At 40.6% G+C, this 24173-nt stretch overlaps 2 protein-coding genes across 2 annotated transcripts in view; one reads left to right on the top strand and one right to left on the bottom strand.

Moving 5' to 3' along the window:
- The window catches only part of LOC110048832 (conserved oligomeric Golgi complex subunit 5-like), a 38487-nt gene that overhangs the window by 8120 nt on the left and 6194 nt on the right, over positions 1-24173 (top strand). The window contains exons 9-20 of the mRNA XM_089280954.1: positions 1223-1382; positions 2557-2675; positions 3565-3642; positions 3726-3804; positions 4209-4392; positions 4907-5068; positions 5910-6009; positions 13628-13738; positions 14124-14186; positions 22470-22573; positions 23248-23317; positions 23990-24057. Coding sequence (XP_089137080.1) covers positions 1223-1382; positions 2557-2675; positions 3565-3642; positions 3726-3804; positions 4209-4392; positions 4907-5068; positions 5910-6009; positions 13628-13738; positions 14124-14186; positions 22470-22573; positions 23248-23317; positions 23990-24057 — 1298 coding nt within the window. The remainder of the gene's footprint in view (positions 1-1222; positions 1383-2556; positions 2676-3564; positions 3643-3725; positions 3805-4208; positions 4393-4906; positions 5069-5909; positions 6010-13627; positions 13739-14123; positions 14187-22469; positions 22574-23247; positions 23318-23989; positions 24058-24173) is intronic.
- LOC110048833 (potassium channel subfamily K member 15-like) lies at positions 6455-18680 on the bottom strand. Its single transcript, XM_020754611.2, has 4 exons — positions 18285-18680; positions 10089-10496; positions 9178-9681; positions 6455-6963 (listed from the first exon to the last, which is right to left on the bottom strand). Exons 2-4 carry the CDS (start codon positions 10396-10398, stop codon positions 6572-6574), a joined length of 1206 nt encoding a protein of 401 aa, XP_020610270.1. The 5' UTR covers positions 10399-10496; positions 18285-18680; the 3' UTR covers positions 6455-6571.

The raw sequence follows: 24173 nt of genomic DNA, 5'->3' as shown, positions 1-24173 counted from the left end.
TTGATTTTATAAAATCATGTCAAATTTAGTAAGTATGTGAAGATTCCCTAGAATCCGTTGCAAGCTCATAAAAACAAGGAACACCTAACTTGCCAATTTTTTACAAAGAAATGTATGCCAGGGGGTAATGCTTGTTCCCTGGTATACATTTCCTTGTACATTTGAGGTCCCATATTTTTATGATTTTGCAACGGATCTTATTGAAACTTTGCAGATATAAAATATTTACTAAATTTGGCATGATAAATTAAACTATGGACCGAGGTGTTTTTAGTTTATATGAAAAATGCAAAAAAATTGTTGATATTGTGTGACAGTGGTAGAAAGGTCCATAGTCCAGGGCTAGTGTAGGCTATTCTTTTTTTGCCTTATGGGCCAGTGGCATTTTGGAGTAAAATCTGGCAAAGTTCAACTCACAGAAGTACTGTTAGAGATCAAATTATTGGTTTAAATTCAATTCTTGATTAATTAATCGTATCTATAACAAAATTCTCGATCGTGATTGGTTCTCTGCACACCTATTTGTCACGCAATCGGCACGCGATCACGTGGGTGTCTAATTGCAGTTATCCAATTTGAACTTTTCGTAATTGGATACCCACGTGATATTGCAGGTCAATTACATGTATGCGTGCTTCAATGGCTTCCTTTGCACTGTTTCCTACGGTTTTCAAAACTTATGAAAACCGTTACAGATGTTTTTGCTCAAAAGAAGTTCTTGAAAGACATTTTTAATTCTGAAAATTGTTATAGATACGATTAATTAGTAATTGGACCTCATGTCGTACAATTCAGGGAGTAATCGTGCTCGCAATTTCAAATCGGCCTCGTGCTTTGCGCTCATCCGATTTTGAAATTACTTGCGCGATTACTCCCTGAATTATACTCCACATGGTCCAATTACTATAACTAATCGTACTAGTGAGAAATTGTTATCCCAGTTACAGTAGCTAGTGGACAGGACTGTCGAGCTAGTAACTTCTAGATGAGCTTGCCCAAGGAGAAAGCTGGAAAACTGATTTCTTTACATCCTCATCAAATGCATTTTGATGGGTTAGGCTGGTTATGTTAACGGAAATGCCTTTTCAGCTCTGTAAGTTCTTTCACATGCTAACAAAAAAATCCTCGAATTCTCGCAAACCAGTGTATTTAAAATCAGTGGACATCACTGAGGAGAATCTCTTCTTGTATGAGTTTTGGGTGGTAATTTTTTTTCATGCAGAATCAAACCCAAGTAGCTACTGCCCTGCAAGTGTTCTACAACCTTGGCTCACTTGTAAGCACTGTGGATGAAGTTGTTAACAAAGTAAGGGACAACTTGAAAAATGGAGTGAAGGAAGCCTTGGATCCCAACACACTCTCACAGGCTCAACCTAATGCAGGTACAGTGTATAGGGAACACCATGGATGGAGGATAGGAGATCGCGGGTGGATGAATAGGGAATACTAGGGGGTGAAGAAATCCTTGGATCCAGACACACTGTCACTGGTTGAACCTAATGCAGGTATAGGGAACACCATGGGTGGGGGATAGGGGATCCCAGGTGGATGAATAGGGAATACTAGGGCGTGAAGGAAACCTTGGATCCAGACACACTGTTACAGGTTCAGCCTAATGCAGGTATATGAAAATACCATGGGGAGGGGGAGCATGGTTACATGTAGCTATAGGGGATCCTAGGGGGATAGACAGAGAATGCTAGGGGGTGAAAGACGCCACACTGTCACAGGTTCAACCTAATACAGGTATAGGGAATACCTTGGGGGGGGGGGGGGAGGGTAGGGAATCCCAAGGGGATGGATAGGGAATGCTAGGGGATGAAGAAAGCCTTGGACCCGAACACATACAATGCGATTGCTGGTAGAAGCTACCTACACTGCAATTATATGACTTTCTATACCCCGACATTTCTTGTATATATACGCATGTGTCTTAAATGAGTTACTTGTCTGGGTAGACCTACTTGTAGGATACACACTATAATCATCAATGAGGGTTTGATTTAATTTTAAACCTCATATAGTTGCTTTAAGAGGACTTATTAATAACAATTATTTTCCATTTTTCTTGAAAAAAAATGAACATGTCTTTCGCGTTAGGGATGAAATGTTCAATGGATTCCGTAGCTATTAGCTTAGAACAAAACATTCAAAACGATTGAAAGTGTGCACGTAAGTAATTTTGATATGGAAGGTTTTGCACTGGCACTCATTTGAAACAGAGGTAAAACAAAATTGGGAATGGCCCAGTCAGTTGTCATACATAGGATGAGAATTTATTTCTGGTCAGGATTATGGGGTAGCATTAACTTGCAGTGCAGGCGTATTGTAGCAGACAAAAGTTCAGTATTTCTTTGTGAAATGTTTGGCCGCCATCTTGAATATTTGAAGCAGAGAAAGGTGTGGGTGGGGTAGGGGGGGGGGGAGAATTTACTTTCTACCAAGGTGATAAGCTATAGGTGAACAATGGCTGCAAACATGGTAGCTTGGTGAACGATTGCGGCTAGGATGCCATACCAGTTAACACATTACTCATTGATATCTCCAATCCCACAGGGGCTGGTGGTCCTGGTCGTGCAGCAATGCCCACTCCTGGGAACACTGCAGCCTGGCGAGCCACTCTGTGGACCCGTATGGAGCAACTCATGGACTTGATTTATTCAGCATGTGGCCAGGTAGAGCTACATTTTACACTACATAAACCGTTTTTTTGCTCAGTTAGATTCACAAGTGTGTTCCATTAGTTTTTCTCAGTTCTCTCTTGTTGACTTTGGCCACACAAACAGTGTTATTTGGGGTGACCAACTTGAGAAACGGTATTGCCTTACTTTTAACTCGTGTCTTCGTTCCTTAAGAACTGCGCAAGGATGACAAAACGAGCGACTCTCGAGAGTTCCTTCACAAGCTCGATTTTGATCAATTTTAGAAACAATAAAAATGAGCAGAATTAATACACACAAGCAACTCAGAGTAGCCCCTTGTTTCGCAGCCAGGCATACATGCGCAATTCATCTGGCACTCCGATACTTAGTACTTCCAAACAGAACTTTTCAGGCTCGTTCGCTTTTTGACGGCTGGCAAGGAAAACAAAGAGTCGGGTGTATGTGCAGATATGTTTGTTGCAGATAGGGGAGCAGGGATGGCGCAGTGCTGAGAGCGCTTGCCTCCTACCAATGTGGCCCGGGTTTAATTCCAGCCAGTTGTCATATGTGGGTTGAGTTTGTTGTTGGTTCTCGCCTTGCTCCGAGGGTTTTTCTTTGGTTCTTCGGGTTACCTTCCTCCACAAAAACCAACATCTCCAAATTCCAATTCGACCAGGATGGAGGACCCACATTAAACCAGCTAAGGCCGATGTGGCCTCCTCTCTAAACATTGTAACCGATTTTATTTAGTATTTAAAAGACAATTAAGCATTTTATGCTTACACGAGAAATTACCTATTTATTATTGTAAATGTTCCATAAGATTTAAGACAAAATACAATGAAAAAATGAAGTAACAGTTATGTTTCTAAGGGCGTGAAGTGTTCAGTTCAGCTTTTAGCGAGTGAATTCTTTTGTGTAGGTGCATCATCTTCAAAAAGTTTTGGCCAAGAAACGCGATCCTGTCACTCATGTTTGCTTTATGGAGGAATTATTGAAGGTACAGCTACTTCACACCGTTTTAAAACTAGATGTCGATTTGACCGTGTCGCTAACTTTGTACTTCCTCAAACTTTTTGCTAGGAGGGAAATACTTGTATTGCCTCGTTCTGGAACTCGGTGACGTCAATTTTGACCCAGGAATTTTCACAGTCAGCCCAAGGTTAGTTGATTCTAAGTACACCACAGGCTAACCATACCTGTGCTACCTTCAGCAAATATTGTTTGCTTACAATAGTAGGAACATATAATACAACTGCTTTGAACTCGCAGCGTTGCTTTTTATGGCAGCATTGAATATTGTACGTCGATGATCAATTTTGTGTTGACTAAACTCTACTTTGGTAAATTTGTTGTTGACTGATATGTAATTACTTTTAAATTTAGCTTTTCCTGACAGTCTGAACTGTACAGGATGTTGCAAAATTATTCCAAGCGCTGCCTGGCTGTATATCTTCTGTGCAGAGCTGTGCATAGCAGTCTTGGGATTATTTTTACTGGTATTTCAATTTGGCCTATCAACGCACCGTCTTCTTGTGTGTGTGTTTTTTTCCATTTTATTTCTAGCGTCGACATTCTTGAAGCAAGCGTTCGAGGGGGAATACCCAAAACTCTTACGACTGTACAATGATTTGTGGTCTCGCCTACAGCAGTTTAGCAGCGCGTCAAATGTACCTTCAGCTACTCTTGTATCGCAAATGGAGCCTTCATTCAGTCTGTTTCCAGCACCTGAGGATGACTTTAGTATAAGGTAAGTTATGCTAGTATTGAACTACAGTGAAAGTTAAAATTCTTGCTGTTCTGTGGTCGTCTATTCTTATATTAAGCTGTTTAGCAAGTTTCCTGAAGCCTTCTCGACCAACTGGTGTTATATGATGTAGATTTATTTTTATACCTAATCGAACCTTTTCGGTAAGCTTCGGTGGCATATCAGGTGAGTTTGGTGGAGCCATGGTTCGTATTTTGGGAGATGTAGTTAAGACAAAATACTCATGGCGAAACCAAAAGAGTCTGATATACCACCGAATACCAAAAAAAAGTACGATTTGGTATTTACCCAGTATTTACTGTACCCCAATTTGGTAAAGTGACCAAGATATCGTAGCCATATCAGGTCAGTGACTTGATAACGCAGGAAATCAGCACAGTACCGACACGGCTTCTGATTGGCTAAATGCGAATTTGGGTACGTTAAATAAGTGAAGAAAAGTTGTGAAAGTGTGAAATGTAAGGTTTAATCAATGTTTGATTTTTCTCATCCTTAGTCCCGAACAAGCCTTGAAGGACAGCCTTGCCCCGTTTGAGAATGCCTACCTGTCCAGGTCTTTGTCCAGACTGTTTGACCCCATTAACTTGGTGTTTCCCTCTGGAGCACGCAATCCTCCGTCCAAGGAAGAGCTGTCCAGTATCGCAAAGACGATTGGCAGGTTAGACTTAAGAGCCCTGTGTGCTGTTGCGTTACACATTCACTTTGGCTTGTCACGTAATCTTTGTGGAAGATAACGCAACAAATCGTTAGCTTGAGAGAAGTAGCGAAAGGAATGACATTATCTTTTTTGGCGGCTAGAATGTTTCTAGACCTCGAATGATTTTGTTGTAACCTATTTTTAACCCCAGCTCATGTTCAAATTAAAATTTTGGGGATCTGTGCGTCAATTTCAATCGCGAGTTTTCTGTAGCCTGCAGAACAGGCGGATTAGCGGGCCAGGGGCCCATTTCTCGAAAGCCCCGGAACCTTTTCGGGCCCGGAAAGCCATTTTTAGTTGATCTGGAACGAAAAACAGAGAGGTATATACGCCTGAAACTTCTTGAACGCAGGAAACTTCTGTTCGTAAAGAATATGTGAATACAACAGCTCTGAAATCATAAGGTTTGAGATGTTGCCACGGCTTTCTGGGTGCGAAACCTTTTCGGGAACCTTCGAGAAACGGACCCCAGAGCGCGAAACGCGATACACTGGCGCGGAGACCGACCACGAGCGCGAACTCCCTGTTCTGTAGGTTAGTTTCTCTGGCGCCTAACACCAGTAAGGCAACATGGAGAGATAAGAAAGCTAGGCTCTCCTGCTGAACAAACTGTGAGGAAAACGGCCAATTGAATGAAATCTCTCGTTTCTCTTCGTTGCCAGATTGTATCGCATTGTCAAGCACGGCATAACTGTTTTACAATTGAACTTCTCTTTACTGAAATTATTTCCTAATTTTACTTCTAATAACTATTTTTTTATCCTCATAAATCTTTGTCCTGTCGTTTGAACTATTTTACTAGTGAGCTGAGTGTTGCCAGTGTAGATGTGGGTCTGACCATAACTGTAGCAAGGAATGTCGCCAAGACGATACAGCTGTACACCGCAAAATGTGAACAACTGGTGAGAAAACCTTTTTCGGTTGTTATTAAGCTAACTTGAGTCCAGGAGACACAAAGAGAACGAGAGTTTTGAGAAGATTAGGTCAAGGGAGTGGGGCGAGATTAAGTTGCAGGCCGGGAGAGGGACTGGAGAGGAGTTTGCGACCACAACAAAGGGAAGGGGTGGGTTGAAACATCTTCTGAAACTCTTCAGTGTGACTTACGAATTGCGATAATTTGATGACATGTGGTTTGGCCTTTGGTAAGGTAAAGCAAATCCAATATTATGAATTAGCCTAGCTAATTGTGTAATGCCCTTATCTACTCAAATTTTACGTTAAAAGTTTGGGATAATGTCAAGTCTTAAATCTTGGGTAAAAGGCGTCATTGTCGCATTTTGAAAGCGCAAAGCAGTTTACTTGACGGAACATTTAAAGGAAATATAAATTTATCTTTCGACTACGAGACAAATTGAAGAGGGTGTTTATTTATAATACTTTTCTGTTATTTATTTTTATAAGACGATTATACACATTACAAATGTAGATTTACCATGCAAAAGCCTAACACAGTAAAGGACTCTGTTATCGCTCTCCTCTGTGTTTTGCTCTCTCACTGATTATCTCCTTTAAATCCTTAGTGTTTTCCTGTTTGGAATCATGTTCTCCCAACGTAGTTTCTAGTATTGTCTTCTTTTCCCACTCTGCCGTATCCAAATGTTCTTCAGTGTTGAAACACTCTGGGCACCCCAGTTCTTCGATGTTTGGGTTAATATTTGAATTACAGACCGACCCTATGGAGGGTGTATTATCTTGTTGCAGTCGGCAGTGTCTACTTAGTGTTGGTGTGAATGATGTGTCCTCTGCTGTTCTAGCAGTTGATGAGTAATCCTTAGCCAGTCTAAATCTTTCCCTTAGTGCCGTAAATGGCTTTGCTTTTAGCTCGGTTTGAGCTGGTGTTGCAAACCGAAAGATGCCTGAGGATTCAATCAAACAAGTTAGCCAACAATAACAGCACAGTGGTTAGGCTGCGGGGTTAGGGCGCCGGACTTGAAGTCCGGAGGTCGCAGGTTCACTACTAAACAGGAGTTGTTTCTCGGTAGACCCTAATTCAACTCCTCAGTCATACTTGTAAATAGCCAACTGGTCTTTGTCCCGCCAGTTGGGATTTTTAAGCCATTAGGTTCAGCGCCCCCTAAAAGTACTGCTCGATTTTCTTTTCATTCGAATGTCGAACGCAAACTAATGTTTTGTTCAAAGACTTAACTAACTAACTTTAACTATCTTTTGCTGGGTAGGAAACAGTTTCAAGTGCGAATTCAAATAATTTCTAATCCATAAATTTTCACAAACTGTTGTGAAGGAAATAGCAGTATTGCACACCACCCCCTCCCCCCCGGCAACTTAGATGAGTTGCTCGTCCATCTCAGTTTACTGTATCCCTAGCGTCCTGGCAGGTTGTCCCAACAGTTCACCAGCACCCATTTTCACACCCGAGAACACAACGTAATGACTCCGGACCGCGGACTTGAACTCGGACCGCTCGATCTGGCGCTAACACATTAACCATTAGCGAAGACCCTGAACCTTCTCAGTGTATTACACCAGTGTAGAATACTCTTTACTTAAGAAATAGAAAACACTTACAGCGTTTCTATCGAGTTATAGAAACACGAGTGGAAGATTGGGAGAACGAGAAATTCTAGTTCTCCCAAACTTTCACGGGTGTTTCTATATATAACTCGATAGAAACACGAATAAGATGTTTTCTATTTCTTTTAGAAAACACCGCGACGAAAAAAAAGAAAAACAACCGGTTTACTTTGATCATCAAAGTGTAAATTCTCTTTGCCCGCGCCATCATAACGTCAACAGCAGGTGCTTGTTCTGTGTTTCTATCGAGTTATAGAAACACGATTTTTAACCAATCAGCGCGCGTATTTTCTTAGGACTGTTTTCTAAATCTGTTTGATTTTCGCATACCGTTTACAGTTACGTCCCATGGTATCTTAAGCTACTTCTTCCCAAAACAAATTCACCTTACATTATCTCTTACGATATCAACACGTTTTGCAAGCAGACCTGTTATGATGTCCTGATCTACTACCAAATTCTTAGAACTGCTGTTAAAATAAATGTAAGAAAAAGTAATGAGAATTAATCGTTCAATCCCTTCACCAGAGGAGTAAAGATTTCCCCTTAAACTGACCTGAGAATGAGGAGAAAGGCAGGCAAGAGTCAGATGTAAGTAGGTCGCCTACACCTCCTGTCTGAAGAAAGAGAGAGTTTAGACAGAAAGGGTTATTATTATAGTGTTACAGTACTTAAGACAGTAGGGTGCTGAAAGGAGCGCTCATAGTTGGCGCATGTAGAGACTCCGGTTAATTTTTTTCAAACTAGGTTTTGGTATTCTGTCTCAATATTCCCTGTATTTGGCAACCTTTGTTCTCTCTTGGTTTGCAGTTATGTCTTTGATGTTTTTCTATTTGCAATGACTGGTATTTTGAAGTTCTGTTGTTGCTGCATTCACTGTTCTATAGTGTTAGCGACTTTTTTGGCAGAGTGTCGCCAAATTGACGATCTTGCTTGTTCCATTCTTGAGATAGATAGGCCTTACAATGTCCTGTTTGCACGGGGATCAGAGCTCTTTCTAGTTCTTTGCCTTTTTTGTTGCCTTTTCAAGATGACAAGGCCATTTCTGAGTTGAGTTGCCCTTACGGCCTCTGTGGTGAAACGAGTCCTCGTTCGAAATGATTCATTTGAAAATGTGTTTCACCTGAACGTTCATTTCATACATATCAAATTCACTGATGATTTTCTTATGAAAAGTTCCGTTTTGAAACAGCTAAAAGGCAACTCGGAACTGGGCTATGGTGAAAACTTGGCTGAAAAAGTTCATCACCTTAAAATGTTGCAACTTATTTAAAATGGAAACTCGCTCCGTTAAGATTTCGTTGTACCCAAAAAGGTGGACAAGGACGAGAGAGAAATCACGCCAGCCTCGCGAGCTACTCTTTCTTTAATGTTACATACGTTATGTAACATAACTTGATATGTATAGTGCCAAAATACGGTAGCAATTTTCTGTTATTAATATCTTAACTGGCTAGCTTTAGCTAAACAGCAACTGCAATAGGTATAAAATATGTGTATGGCAGTGTTTAAATATTCTAAAGCATTTTAGATCTTACCTCGTTTAAACGGCTTAAGGCCTTGAATTTGTTTCGCCGCAAACAAAACGGAGGTAAAAATGCTGGATAGCAGCGAGAGGCCTAAACCCAAGTACATAAGACGCACGATCCACATGCCTCGTTCGTAAGACGAGTCTGGCTCCTTGCCTTGATTCGGCACCAGATCCCCGAATCCAATCGTGCTCAGGGCAACGAAGCAATAATAGACGCTATCGAGGAAAGTCCAGCCAAATTCTTTCTCAGAGTAGAAATACATAACTCCTCCAAGCGGAAGCCATAGTGCGATTAACATAACGTTTATGGCGAAACATTTGATGTGCTCGTGCGATGGTAGATCGCGTTGGAACGCTGCTTTCTCGAAGTATTTAATCAGGAGATGAATGCCATAGTTGATGTGTTCACCGACTGATTGCAGAGTCAGTAAATTCAGTGGAATACCGAACAGAGCGAAAAATATTAGAAACAAGCGGCCACCTTGAGTCTTTGGTGCCAGGTGCCCATATCCTGGAAACAAAATGACAGTAAAACAGGAATTCATTTGCTGTACAAGGTGGTTGTAACTTTTAAGTCTTTTGAAGAAACCCCAGTGTGTGACCATTCGGATGAAAGCTATCGAGTAGTACTTTCATGTGATACTGCAGTTGTTTGTTATGTTGAACAGGTTGGTTCTATCTTTAAGTCTGTGGATAAAACCCTAGTGTGTGACCATTCAAATGAAAGCTATCGAGCTGTACTTCCATTCGGTACTGCTTATTATGCTATTCAGGGTGGTGTTAAGTTTTAAGTCTGTTGATAAAACCCTAGTGTGTGACCATTGAAACGGAAGCTATCAATGTGTTCTTTGATTTGGTGCGCTTTGTTTCGTAAAATTCTTAATAATTTTTTAATATATATTTTTTCTCATTCCTTACCAATTGTAGTCGTAACACTTCCAACAAAGTACAGTGACTGGTAGTAACTCCAATCGTTATGGCTGTATTTGCATGTGGGAGCCGCTTCAAACATTTGACGCAGCTTCTCGACGTAGTGATCGATAACATCCCTAGTCTCATTAAATCTCCTGGTCATATTCTCTTTCAAGTCGTTTATTTTATCTGCAAAGTGGTCGTCGCTTGATCTGCCATGCTCTATCGCCGAAAATATGGCGGCACCAGATGTGAGGTAGACGGTCAACATGACAATTCGGACCACAAGGGTTCTAGTGTTTCTTTTCAGTTCCATTTCGCTGCTTTGTTGTCGATTATATCTTGTCTTTTCTCGGTGCAGAGGATTTTAAATGTAGATTCAGTTGCTGAACAAGCGTCCAGGACTCAGTTTTCCTGTGGAAATATTAGAATGATTTGTAGATATATCTTATTTACCGAGCGTGGGGTCAATACTGGGAGTTTATCGGCCCTAGATAGTCTTTTGAGAGTCTTGTCATACTGATGACTGAAAAACGTTAAGTAAAAATCACACTATCACGAACTGGAAAGACGCTAAAAAATTCAAGCATACAGTTCTGTTTAAGATCTGACTTGCCGTTTACACACGTCCGACATTTTCAACAACAATGAAAAAAGGAAAAGAAAGTTGAAAGAAAAAGAAAAAATGTGTACGTCAATTCTTCTAGAAATTAAGCTGTAAAACTACTAGAAAACCTTGAAGAGCGGCCTCTCGGGATCATTCGGGACAGTGCCCGCGGGACAGCAGTGTCCGGTCCAATACTTGGAGAATATTGCACTGGCAACAGAGAAATGGTATTGATTTATTGATTGTAGTTATTGGGCCTCTAAACTAAATTAGTGGTGCCAGGGCCCGTCCACACTATGCCGGAGGAATTTGAAAACGGAGGTCAAGTTTATTCTGAAAACACATCAAAAGTTTTCCGTCCACACTACGCCGAAAGAATTTGAAAACGCAACATTCACCGGTCATTTTGCATTCGTGTCCGAGTAAAATTCAGGCAGCGGAATATCATTACGAAAAGCTTCGTTTTCAAAATGTTTTCCGCCCACACTAAAGCCTGGTTTTCATATCCCGCCGACCTATCTGCGACGTAGTCGCCGGTTGCAACTGACAACGTTCGGCGATCTGTCCCAGTAGGTCCCCGGCGCATCTGCGATGGATCGCCGACGTACTCAAATTTGCACGAAATGCAAATCGAATTGCGCAAGTTTCAACCATTTTACCCGTAAATATGGATCGAATTGTCTTACTGGAGTACGTTGCGTCCGCAGACGATGTTCACATAAATATTTTCATCGCCGGCAGTCGCCGACAACCGCCGGCTTGCCTGCAAAGTTGAACTCAACTTCGCAGGCAAGCCGGCGGTCAATGCCTGGGATAGATTATGATTCGGCGATATATGTTCACATATGCCGTAACGGTGTTCCAGGCCGTGCCGGCGGCATATGAGAACCAGGCTTAAAACACAAAGCCTGCGTTTTCAAATTCCTCCGGTGTGAAGAGCGTTTGTGAAAAGTGCCGTTTTCGTGACGGATTAGTGTGGACGGTAGGCCTAACCGTAGAAATAAAGCTGCGTTTTCAAATTTCTCCGACGTAGTGAGGACGCCGCCCTAGATAAAATAAAAATTTACCAGTAGTGTGTTTTTTTTAACTCGACTTCACTTAACAAAACTCTTGAGACTGTTTGAAAAAAATGCAAGCATTCAAAATACATTGACTTGCAAGGAACACTGTCAATAAGGAGCAGAGAGTTTCAAAACCTGCGATTTGGTGAGAATTTTCACATTTCTTGCAACCGTCTTTTAACTTTTAATGAGTCCTTTCAATTTAGTACCATGTAAGCGTAAGAAATCTCGTCATTCTTTTCATGTTAATCCGCATCGAAATCGACGGGTTCGATTTTATTTTGCCCAATTTGAAGAAATGTTTGGGTGTAAATATGTTTGCTGCTGAGTATGAAACCTAACTAAAGTTTTCGTTGTGTTTTAAACGTTTTAAGTGCTGAACTTTCAAAGACTATGGTAGTCACCGAGTTCTGTTGTTGTTGGCTTTTTTTTAATCCGAACACTGTGACTTGTATTCATAATTAACGTGGCTTTGTCAGCTTATGAAAACAGTTCAATTTATATTTAAACACTTTTCAAAACTGGTGTACATTAACTTAATATTAAGTACATCATCTGCGATGTATGACTCCTGTACTTCAATTTGGTGTTAAAGTGTACTTAAGTGTACAAGCTAACTCAACTGCTAGATGTTTTCGTCGCGGAGCTGTTTTTTTATTATAAATATGTTGTTTTTTCGCATTAATTGCTCTTAATCAATCTAAGGACCTTTAATTATTTATCGTGGCAACCGTTTTGACAAGATCCTTTCAATGTTTAGCGATATCTTTTCAGTAATGTTATCAGGCATGTAGAATGAATGTGCAAGTCTGTGTGTTTCAAGGTTGTTTATAAGGCCCTATGTCGGTACTGCAGTCACATACCAAAATGTAAGCGAACAGTCTGACGTAACAATCATAAACTATTCTTTCTAAATTGTTAGCTCTACTAGAGTAAAAAGAAACTGTTATTTTTCACCAGTTTCCAGTTACGTTTATCGCTGGTCAGTGCAATCGTTGAGGTTTCCGCTCTTTTTTGTTTATTTTTAATAGGCCTGTTTCATTGGAACTGCCTTTAAAACCACCGACCTCCTAATCCTAACGAGATTCAAATCATTTTGTTTTAATGTATACAGTGAAGTTAGTTTTGTCTGTTAATTGTTAATGAGCACCAAATATTAGACAAGTCTCTCTACAGTTTGTTTGCACGGTAATCTGTTTTGAGGTGTCTTTAAATTTTTAAACAGTTTGAGGTGCTAGTTCCAGTATGAAGTACTAATTGGTGTTAGGTCGCTGACAGGATCACGGAGAAACAGAATAGCAGAGCTAGAACGTTTCTGTTGGTTTTCGTTGATAGATAAAAACTGACTTAAATAACTCAGATATTTTCTGCGATACGGAAAATGTTGGCGGAGTTCAGTAGAAAGAATCTAATTTTCTTAAGAAAAAAGAAAACATCCTTCTCTTTGTACAGTCTAGTATTTTTCAGTTTTTTTCTTTTTTGTTAGTAACGTTTTACTGATTGTCTTGCTCCTTTTTTTTTAACGCTGTTACTGCTTGATCTGAAAATTCATCTCTCTAACCTGCTGGCCTTGTTGGTCTTTGGAAACTTCGTGTTCCGCTCTTTGCACGTCTAAAGCTAACGTGGGAGTCGCACTTAAAGCTTTGTGGTTTTGCTGTGAAATGTTTCTGTCAGCTTGTCTGTTGTTTTGAAATGCGACGTTCTAATTACATGTAATTGTTACCTTTAATTTACGTGCTATTTCCATAAAACTAGCCGCTAACAAAGAAACTGTAAATTTCTTTTAATTAAAGGTGAACACATGGACACACAAACAAACAAATTATTCCTAATGTCCCTAGACGCTCTGAGAATTTTTCCTGACATTTTTGTTTCAGCTCGTTACTAGTCCAGAAGCGAATCAGTTGTACGAACACGTGACTTCAGCTCAGCAGAAGAACGCTTCGATCGTGAATAGCCTGTTTCAATTATATCAGGCTGTTACCAAGGTAACTATCAACATGAAATTCAGAGAGAGAAAAAAAGAAATTCCTTTACAGTGTTTCAATAATCTTTTAATCAACTGATCAATTCGATTTCTATGAAATGGAGGAGCTTGCTGTTAAATTGGAGTAGCACTACTCCATTCCTCCGACATTTTCTGTCAGGTCGCGTCAACAATACGCTAGTAGCCATTTATACACCTGTGTGTGTGGAGGAGAGAGGCACTGTGAGAGTAAAGTGTCTTGCCCAAGAACACAACACAATGATATGAATTTCGAGGTGATTGAGTACGACACAGGAAGAAGCTTCAATAAAACGAGCAATCTTTGAATTCACACTTCTCTTTCTAGCTTGAATTTCATCTACAATGTGTTTCTTTTTTTGCTCCAGATAGCTGATGGTCTTAGGTCTCCCCCTACCGTTGCTGTGAACGCAATCTCAACTGGATTACAGGTAGATAGCATCTTGTGTTTTAAGTCTGGCTTGGTCACTTTGCATACAGACTACAATTACGGCATCAAGGGTACAGGAAATTGGTTAAGACCAAAGCTGCTTAACTTCTGTTACTTGTCTTAAAGTGAGTAGGAGTAGAGCTACCCCCCTATCCCTGGATGGGATGCTAGTCCATCACAGAATTCCGCCTCCCCCTCCTCTAACGCTTAGTGAAAAAAATCGTTGGTACGTATCTATAACTACGTCTGAGTGGAGAAGTGTTGTAAGATTCAAGTGTATTGAGGGCACTGCCCGGGGGGGGGGGGGGGGGGGGATTTTCCCTACCCTATTTATGACCTGACCAAAAATTTGATATTCCATTTATGACCGTTACGACTGACACAGTTTCCCTAAACATAATTTATGAAGGGCTTTTGTTGATGATCTTATCGATAATGGTGAAAAAGTAGCTTCTTCTAAAAAACGAACCCAGTTCAAGACAAGAGTGCAAAAACCATACCTTATTTATGACAGAAATGGCCAAAATCGATACCCTATTTATGATCAAAACGGCTGAAAAACCATATACTTTGGGGCCGCACATACCTATATCGCCCATATAAGGGAGCCCCTCCTCGGGGGAGGCGCTGACTACAATAATCATGTGATTTGTGGGAACATTTAGTCGTTAGCTATTGACACATATCACACGCTCCGCGTAATAAGTTATAAATCTTTGGAATTCGCTTAAAAATTCATGCATGACTACAATATGCGACAACAGTAGTTGACAGAGGCACATTTAGAGAACGACACTTAACGAAATTTGACCCCTTATTCAAGTTCATCAAGCGGCAATTCTCGGATACCCGTCCGCCCCCGACTTCACGCCCTCACAATTCAATGTTGTGCAGGTGCTGTACTCTATAGCAAAAATATATTGTTCGAGAGGGGTAAAACTGTTTCCAACACGCTCGAAATAGAATTTTACAGTGAAGTGTCAGTCAATATTGTAACTTTACGAAACTTCTCTCGTGAATTAAATCACTGTAAATGAAAAATAGCTGCAACAGAATACAAGGCTATTGTCAGCCTCCTTTCTAATTACAGCGTACCCCGGCTGCCATTATGAGTTATATAGATCCGGTATTGAACTGTTTCAATAGCAAGGAAGAAAAACTAACAGCCGTTTGATTACAAGCAGTGTGTAAACAGATATCTTTTATTGGTTATGTGAGACGTTTCTGTCCTAAGTGTGTGTGGTAGAAGACCAATTGGCGTAGAGCTCGCTATCAAGTAATTTATCGTATTTTTTATGGCTGTTTGATATCGTTTCTTATCGTTTCGCGACGGAAGCCTTTAATACACGGGCCCATTAGTCTCTTGAACTTCCGAATATTTTATTACCACCAGAACTTTTGAAAGCTTTACATCCAGATGGAATTACGCAATTTCTTTTTTCAAGGATCAGATTTCAAACACTAGGATAAACGCAGCAAATGTTTTCCGTCCACACTTTGCAGGAGAAATTTGAAAACGGTGTTTTTACTCTGAAAACGGATCAAATGTTTTCCGTCTACTCTTAGCCGGAGGAATTTAAACGCGCAACAATCACCGGTCATTTCGAATTCGTGTTTGAGGAAAACTCTGTCAAGGAAATCACGTAATCGTGGCATTATCGTTTCCGAAGAGCTCCAAAATGCTTCAAAATGTTCTCCGTCCACACTAAACGCAAAGTGTGCGTTTTCAAATTCCTCCGGTTTGGAGAGCGTTTTCGAAAAGCTCCGTTTTCGTGACGGATTAGTGTGGACGGTTAGCTGGACCAAAGAAATAAAGCTGCGTTTTCAAATTTCTCCGGCGGAGGGTGTAAGGGGCTTTAGACACCGTAAGGTTTTGACTGTAAAGTTCAAAATGGTTATTACATGTACTGTGGAGTACTGTAACAATTGACATGTATTCATTGTTTAATTTGTGTGATCTAGTTCGTATGTTAAACCAACTTGGTTAACACGGCTCTCAATCAAAGAGCAGAGTTTTACAGGAATTCATATTGCTTTTCTGTAAACCGAATTTTTCTTTCGTCCGGCTTTTGTTTTGGAAAGCCAGGATATTGTTGTGAATTCGTTGTATTGTGTTTTGATAGCCAGTTACGTGGATCTTTTCGAGTTCTTGTGGGCGTTATGTATTGCTTTTTTTTCTCTTGTGGCTGTGTGGGCCGTTAATGCCTTTAACCATTTCCACGTACATTTGTTTTTCATGCGTAAGGATTCCTATTTATTTGACGTTGCATCACGACATTACTTATGAGTCGATGAATCTCGTTTTTCTCATCACTTGCCTGCGTAACACTGTATGGATATTATAAGGAGAAGATAGATTTTGAGCTGGCAATGGCTCTTTCTCAGGGGTATGTGCCTAGGAAACCGTCTTTTATACGCAAGAATGCGTGGGCTCACTTCAATGCAACCAACGCATGCGCATTGCACGTTGGCGGACCGGATTGTGTTTGACAGTGGCTTCACATCGTTAACAATAGCCCAGATCTTGACAATTGTGAGGACAGTCGCCTTTTCGTCTAGGCTTAAGTTCTCGCGTGTTGCGACAATTTCTCGCCTGACCTTTGTTGTCCTTTTGCACTCGCGAACTAACGTCTAATGCCATTTTCGTTTTGTTTCTATTTCCATCTTCATTTGCGTAAAAGTCAAGCCTACTTTCTCGCTTATCTCATATGTAACTTTCTTGTTTTGCAGACTTTAGGCTTTGTCGTTCATTCTAGCGCGTTTATTAATGTTTATTTTTTTAATTTTCCTGCTGGTTTCTCGTGATGAGAACGATGTTTTTCCCCACTGGTCGTGAAAAGCTCCTTTTAAAAGTGCTTCTATTATTTAATGGCTCGAGAGCAAACTGTAAACATTGCCTTTTGTATTTGGTTCGCAGCTGTACATATGCAATACGTCCGTTTTGTTCTACTCTTAACACAAATTGAGAGCAAACCTACAGGTTAATTAAATTGAACATGACATGTAGCAAATGTCATTTTGAATATTGCGTTTTTCGGAAGGGGCCAATAATGTACAGTGATGTTCGCGTGCCCGCCAATATATCATTATATGAACACATCCGGTTTTCATTCGATCTCGAAGCCATCTCAGACATTTTGCAACCTGTATTTTCACTCCTAACCATTAAATGCTCATAATGGCAGATGTGTTTTGTTCACGCGAACTTTTGTTTAAATCGGATTAAGAGAACGGGACTTCAAAAACATCGTTTATAAATACACGCTAGGTTTTTGTGCGATATTGTTTATGTGTATCTACATACGCAAATTGGCATGAGATGTATTTGTATCAAAGCAGCAACATGTCTGGTTTTCTCGCCATAGAATTAAACTTTAAACATGGCTTATACTCTGGTATGAATTTTTAATTTATTTTTGCTCAATAGCGCCTTTTCGACAGTTTTGTTTTATGCTTTTGCACCCGTAAATCTCTTGCAGCTGAGAGGGAAACTCTGAATTTCCGTCTGGACGCGTTCACGCCAGAGTTTATATTGCCCGCAATCGAGTTTCAATAAGCAAGAGGCGTTTTAAAAAGACCATGTAATCGCCATTTCAAAGGGCTATATATATTTTTTCGATTTCAAGTGAAAAGATTCTAGTTTTTCGTATCTAACTGACCTGTTAGAAAACGTTATTCACTGTACAGTAACGAAATGAATCTATTTGTGTATTGGTCGTGAGCAAGATGTATTCACTGCTGCCAATTTGATAGCCACTTTTAATTGAATGGAGATACGGCGCTGAAAAAGCGGTGAAGCGATGGCTTTCTCTAGTGTTTGTTAAATTTTATAAGAAAAATCATCGTGTCCGTTCTCTTTTTATACTATAGTGCTTTGAATAATGAACTTAACGTCCTTAGCGTTTTCATCGTATCTGGTAATAGTTTGATCTGGTCGTAACTTTACCTGCTTCGTTTAAGGCAATTCATTCACCTAAACTGATAGGGAACCTTGGTTGTAACTTCAACTTCTAGCAAGAAATTCCCAGCCCGTGTTGTTTATATTCCCACAACAGATGCACAGTCGGGTTCGGATCGGCAAGTTAATCTAGTTTCTCACCTTTCGTACGTGAAGGATCAATGCGTGAACAATGTCAGGCGTCCTTAGAAGCGCCGAGCGTAATGGAAGTTCGTTTCCCCAACTGTGGCCATCATTTTTGTTTCATGACATTTTGTCTTTTCAAGTCTTGCCGTACTGGATTTCTCTTATATCCTGTTGCGTGAGATAAAAACACTTGAATTCACGCAAGAATCGTACCCACGAGTTTCCTTCGGTTTTTCTTGGTAAGATAGAAGACTTGCGAAACTTTTTTGTGGGAGTTTATGCAGACGATGTGTTCCTTTAGGCGATTTCCTTACACTGTTTATATTTTCCTCCAGTTCGGCGTCTCGATTAAATAATTCTTATTTTCTCTCAGTACCTAATGTTATCTGCTTTATTTACGACAACTCAGAGATGTCAGGAAAATTCAACGTATTTTGAATTGCAAATCATCTGCCTTCGTCAAACAATAGATCTTTATTCGGTTGGGATGTTTTCATGGGAAAACAATTATGTTGTCGACGAAATGACTGCTTTGAAATGAGTCTCATTCATTGGCCAAATTCAAACAAATTCCCAATTAGCATTTGTCGTCAGATTGTAAAGTACCTTTGTGTTTAAACTACCGCTCGGCAAAAACTCGTTGCTAGCTCGCGGTAGTTGAGAGAAATATTCCTCCCACATTTGACCATATTGCCGATGTTTTAATGACTAAAAACGTCTTTAATAGGCATGAAAAAAAATATATATATCTCGACAGATTAATGACCACTGTTTTGGTCGGTCGATTCGTCATTTTAACTTCTATTTAGTTAGGACATTGCTGTCATCACACTCTTTGAAATCCATTAGCTTTCACCGCGAAGTAGCGTCGTTTGGATGTAGAATTTATCGCCTTTAATTATTTTAATTATGTTGTGATTGAAACTTTTTCCGCGGAGAAACTGCTTTGTGTTAGCAAGGTTTTCATTTTGTCAACTGAAATAAATGTAGCGATATCAATTTTGTTCGTTTTTCTTCACTTTTTGGATGCGTACTGCTTTTCGAAAAAATAACTGACTCTCATGTCATTCAATTTTTCTGTACTCACGTTTAAAGTTAAGAAACACAGTCTTTATTTTCCCTAACGCTAAGCGAGAATTTGAAAAACATTTGATGGCCGTTTTATAAGCAAGGGATTTATGACTTCTTGAGAAGCAATTTTCAGCCGGTATTGAAACTGATATGTTGAATTAACCGCCCTTTTAAACATTTGACGTTTGGATGCTCGAAAACAGCGACGAAAACACCAGCTGTTTACTGAAAAATGGCGGTTAATCAAGTCTAATTTGGTGATAAATTAAGTGGTTTGCCTGCCGCCGACGCGGCAGAGTAACCTCACGAGGCATTAGCACCGCGTGCCTCTGCAATTGTTCGGGTTTGACGTATGTTTTTGTGGGTCATATTTCGATTACAGGCTAGATTACCAGCCGTTGTTCGGGAGAGGAGCCCGCAGGAAGGAGCCCGCGGGACCTTGGTGAGCGGCGGAACTCGAGTCCATCCCTAATAATGACTTCTCTTCTTGTGTCGGTGCTTATGGCCTGGAAACTTATAATGCTAATATCTTTGATTGATAAAGTTCGTTAGTGACTCAATATTCATTCTCTAATGAAATAAAATCGATCCGTATTTAATACGAAAGGCAACTCATTTATTTTTAAAATCGTTCCTTTTGATAAGTCATCAAGTATGTTTGCGAGCGTCTCATGCGATATCTTCTCTTTAAAAGATTGGAATGAATTTTGCGCTTGTTTGCTAAAAGCTCTCAACACAGACATTATTTTCACGGTTTCTGGATCTTGAAACGTTTAGGGTAAATCTTTCAAGTTCGTCGTTTATTAGTAAACTACTATTTTCAGGTTTTCTTCAGTTTAAAGGTGATTTTGTATATGGCCAATATAACTCTAAATACCGCGTCGTCGCTTAGTCTTAAGCTCAGTTAAGACTAAGTAGCCTGCGAGCAGGCTCACCTTTGAGTCACGCGCGCGAGCGGCGAAGAGCAAAGCGATCCGGCGGAAAGGAGTCTGGTGAAGATGCGCCAAGAAAGTGTCTCGCGGTTTCGCCGCTCGATTTCACGCTCACGGCTACGCCGCGCGCGCTTTTGCTCCAATTTGAGCCTGCTCGCTGGCTAAAAACCAAGCGACGATTCATTCTTAGCCAAGCTGAACTGATAGCTTGTCTGTTTGCAAATTTCGCTGTCAATATGTTGTCGGTGACGGGATACGATATATGTTCCGTTGTCTAACGAGAAACCATAGCTTTCTAGAATTCAACCACATGTAAATTTCTTTTAGAACTGGCTGTGTTGCTGCTGTGTTTGCTAAATGCAAACGCAACAGCAAAGCAACTTAGCAATAGCTCAGTTGCTTCGCTGTTGCGTTTGCATTTAAGCTTACGGCGTAATATAAGTGTTTCATAAAAGGCTTCGATTAAACGATCAAACATCTTCAACCTTACACGAGCTGTGTGAGTTATACAACTGAACAAAGTAGAACGAATTATCGTTTGTAATTTGGTGGCGAGGAGGCTTCGCTTGGTGGCGAGTGCGTGGGTGGCGAGACTTCCTGGTGGCGAGGTGACCGGTAATCGAAGGTCCAGATGTTGAAATTTTCAAAGCACTGCATACAATGTTGACCAGGGCTTTTTTGCCGATTGACTTTTCGAAATCAATGGATAAGATGTTGCATATTTGCTTTAGTTTTGGTTTAGTCAAATTTGAAACTTCCTTGAAAGTTTTTGGGAGTTTTAAACTCGCCTCGTCCTTGACAGTTCGCGACGCCGTTTTGTTTACATCGGCAACCCCCGAAGCAGTATAGGATTATGGTTATGCGCAAGTAGAGAATTTGTATAAACGCTGTTGTTATCGCCTTGATAACTTCCTACAAGACCTCGCTTCTATACCGTTCCGAACAGTCCTCGGCTGTCTTCGTTGCATTGCCGAACATGCCCGAATCTTTCACTGACTATGTTTTGCCCATTACCCACACACCCCACCCTGGTGACACACACTCATTCCACCCCCATTTCAAACGTCGCACCTCGACTGCAACTTTGATGGGTTCGAGATTTTTCTGGGCGTTAAATTCTTGTGTTAATTTACCAGACCTTACCATTGTCTATACATAGACTCTCTATTTTCTAATAAGATCGTTGACAGAGCGAGAAAAAGAAACAAAAAAATCAGGTTGTATAAACTCTTGGTCTTCGGCCGTCGTAGCTTGATTAAAAACATAAAGCAAACGGCGGTGATATACATTTTAAAAACATGCAAAACATTTTAACGGTTATACTTTGAAAATGTATGTTGACTAGTATACGAAACGTCAAGTTCATAAAACGCAGGTCTTTTAAAATGTTTATCACCGCTGGTTGTTTTATATTTTAAATCAGGTTGTGTTTTTGAACGAGCGTGGGCGTAAGGGTTTGGGAGTGGGCCAGGTGGTAGGTAAAGAGAGAAGAGGCATTTCTGTTTTGCTTGCTTATATCTGAGGCAGCGTCAACACTACTCCGGAATTTGAAAACGCAGCTTACGGTTAAGCCTACCGTCCATACTAATCCGTCACAGGAACGGAGCTTTCCAAAAACGTTCTTCAAACCGGAGGAATTTGAAAACGCCGGCTTTGCGTTTTCGTGGGGACGGAAAACGTTTTGAAAACGAAGCTTTTTGAAAACGTCGTAGGCACGATGATCATGTGATTTCCCTGATCGAGTTTTCCTCAAACGCAAATCCAATATGACCGGTGATTTTTGCGCTTTTAAATTCCTCCGACGTAGTGTGGGCGGAAAACATTTGACGCGTTTTCAGAGTGAAACCTCCGTTTTCAAATTCCTCTGACGTAATGTAGACTACGAGTAGTCACTCTTTTGCTTAGCCCGTCGTGCGTCACGAGAAAGAAAACCACGAGAAAAAAATGAGCGCGCGAGATCCTGGGGGCGGGAAGCACGCGTCTCGCCCCCCCACCGGAGTTCACGCGGCCATGTTTTCCTCGCGGTTTATTTACGGTCTCGCTCGACGGACTAAACGAAAGAGGGACTACTTGTAGTCTAGACGTAATGTGGACGGAGCCCAAGAAACAACTGTGGAAAGACTAGACATACTATGAGAGAAACGCATAGTTATTATTCTTAGAAGTATACTTACATAGAAGCGTAATTCTGTTTAAGGGAATTCTAGCACTCATTAATTCTGCTTTGGATCCACTACTCGAAGCGATCTCGCTGGATTTGGAGAACCATATATTCAAGATGCATTCAGAGGACTTCACAAGGTGATGATTTCATCTGAGACCACAGTTGATAAGGTCTCACTAGGTTGTGCGCGTAGTAGAAAATTCGCGTGGGAAAATAACCTCTTAAAAAATGTGAGAAAATCAGCAACAACATAACGAACAAAAAAAACAATCAACCAACCAGCCAACGAACACACACACAAACAAACAAACAAACAGAAAACAATTGTTTGTAGGTTGGTGCAAGCAGAAAGCAAACAAATAAACAAACAAACAAACAAATCAGGAAACAAAGAAAACTTAAAAGGACCTATGACCATCATTTTCACTCTCTTTTTTTGTGTCAGTCCATTGCGGGATTAAGGGTTACCTCGCCGGTGCCCATTATACACAGATAAAGATGATGGTAATGACGAGGACGAGGGCGAGGACGAGGGCGAGGACGAGGACGAGGACGAGGACGAGGACGAGGACGAGGACGAGGACGAGGACGAGGGCGAGGACGAGGACGAGGACGAGGACGAGGACGATAACAATTACGATGACGATTATTATTTGTCAAATTCTTTTGGTGTGCAAAAGAGCAAATCAAATTTGTCACGTGGAAGTGTACCAAGAAAACTTGTTGGATGTAAATTAGGATTTTTGGTTTGGTGAATTTTGTATTTTCCTTCGTAATAATTGTTTTTCCACCATCAAAATTGTCGTTTCAGTTCGACCCTGTCACGTGATATAGCTGATAACCCGGATGCTCCTTGTTCTGGCTACATACAAGAGATGCAGGTAATCTGGATGCATTTTCTAGAGAGTCTTCGCTTGCCCACATGTAATTTTACTCGTGTTAAGTGGAGGATGTTCTAACATTTTTACCTCAAGCATTTAAGTTTTTGTTTATTAAGATACTATTCCTCCCTTGATTGTATCCATAGTTTGCTTTAATGTACTTGTACAGTCGAACCTCTACTGACGGCCACCTCTCTGTAACGGGCACTTTTTTTTTGTCCGTTCACTGTTATTTTAACCTCTCTACAACGACCACCTCTCCACAACGGCAACGGTCAATAAAACTCGCTCCAACTACTGACCAGAATTAATCAACGACTGATGAACAGTGTCTACAAAACCCCATTTCATTTTGCAAAAGGTAACGAAACCTGATCCGCGCGTCGTTTGTCTCTCTTTCTGTTCGGGTTTCTGTTTCAATGATATATTTTGATTGTGTAACGTATTTACATGCTACAATAAGCATTTTTTAAAGACGAAAATGTTGCAGCCCCGAGAAGAGATAAGTGTCATATTTCATCCCTACCTCCCCATAACAGCCACCTCTCCACAACGGAGATCAATTTCCTCCGTGCCCAAGGTGACCGTTGTGAAGGGGTTAGACTCTATTTCGTTTCTCATTTGCACACTTTCTTATTACTTCCCTTTTGCTTCCTCTGTTTTTTTTTTTAGGATTTTATTATTCATGTTCAAAAGAACTACGTTGCACTTTATGAATGCAGAGAGATTCTTCACCAGAGGTAGGAACAAATAAATGCATTTTTACCCTCTTAAGAATTGTTAGCTCTTTGATGTGCTTGCTAAACGTGTTTAATTTTCTGTTTGTCTTTTGTTTTGAAGATTGCAATTTTGCGCC

This window comes from Orbicella faveolata, unplaced genomic scaffold (assembly GCF_042242905.1).
Source record: "Orbicella faveolata isolate gen_17 unplaced genomic scaffold, um_ofav_v1 contig_48, whole genome shotgun sequence".
In the NCBI taxonomy this organism is placed as follows: Eukaryota; Metazoa; Cnidaria; class Anthozoa; order Scleractinia; family Merulinidae; genus Orbicella; species Orbicella faveolata.
The sequence above is the reverse complement of the archived record's forward strand: the minus strand, read 5'-3'. Positions and strand labels throughout refer to the sequence as shown.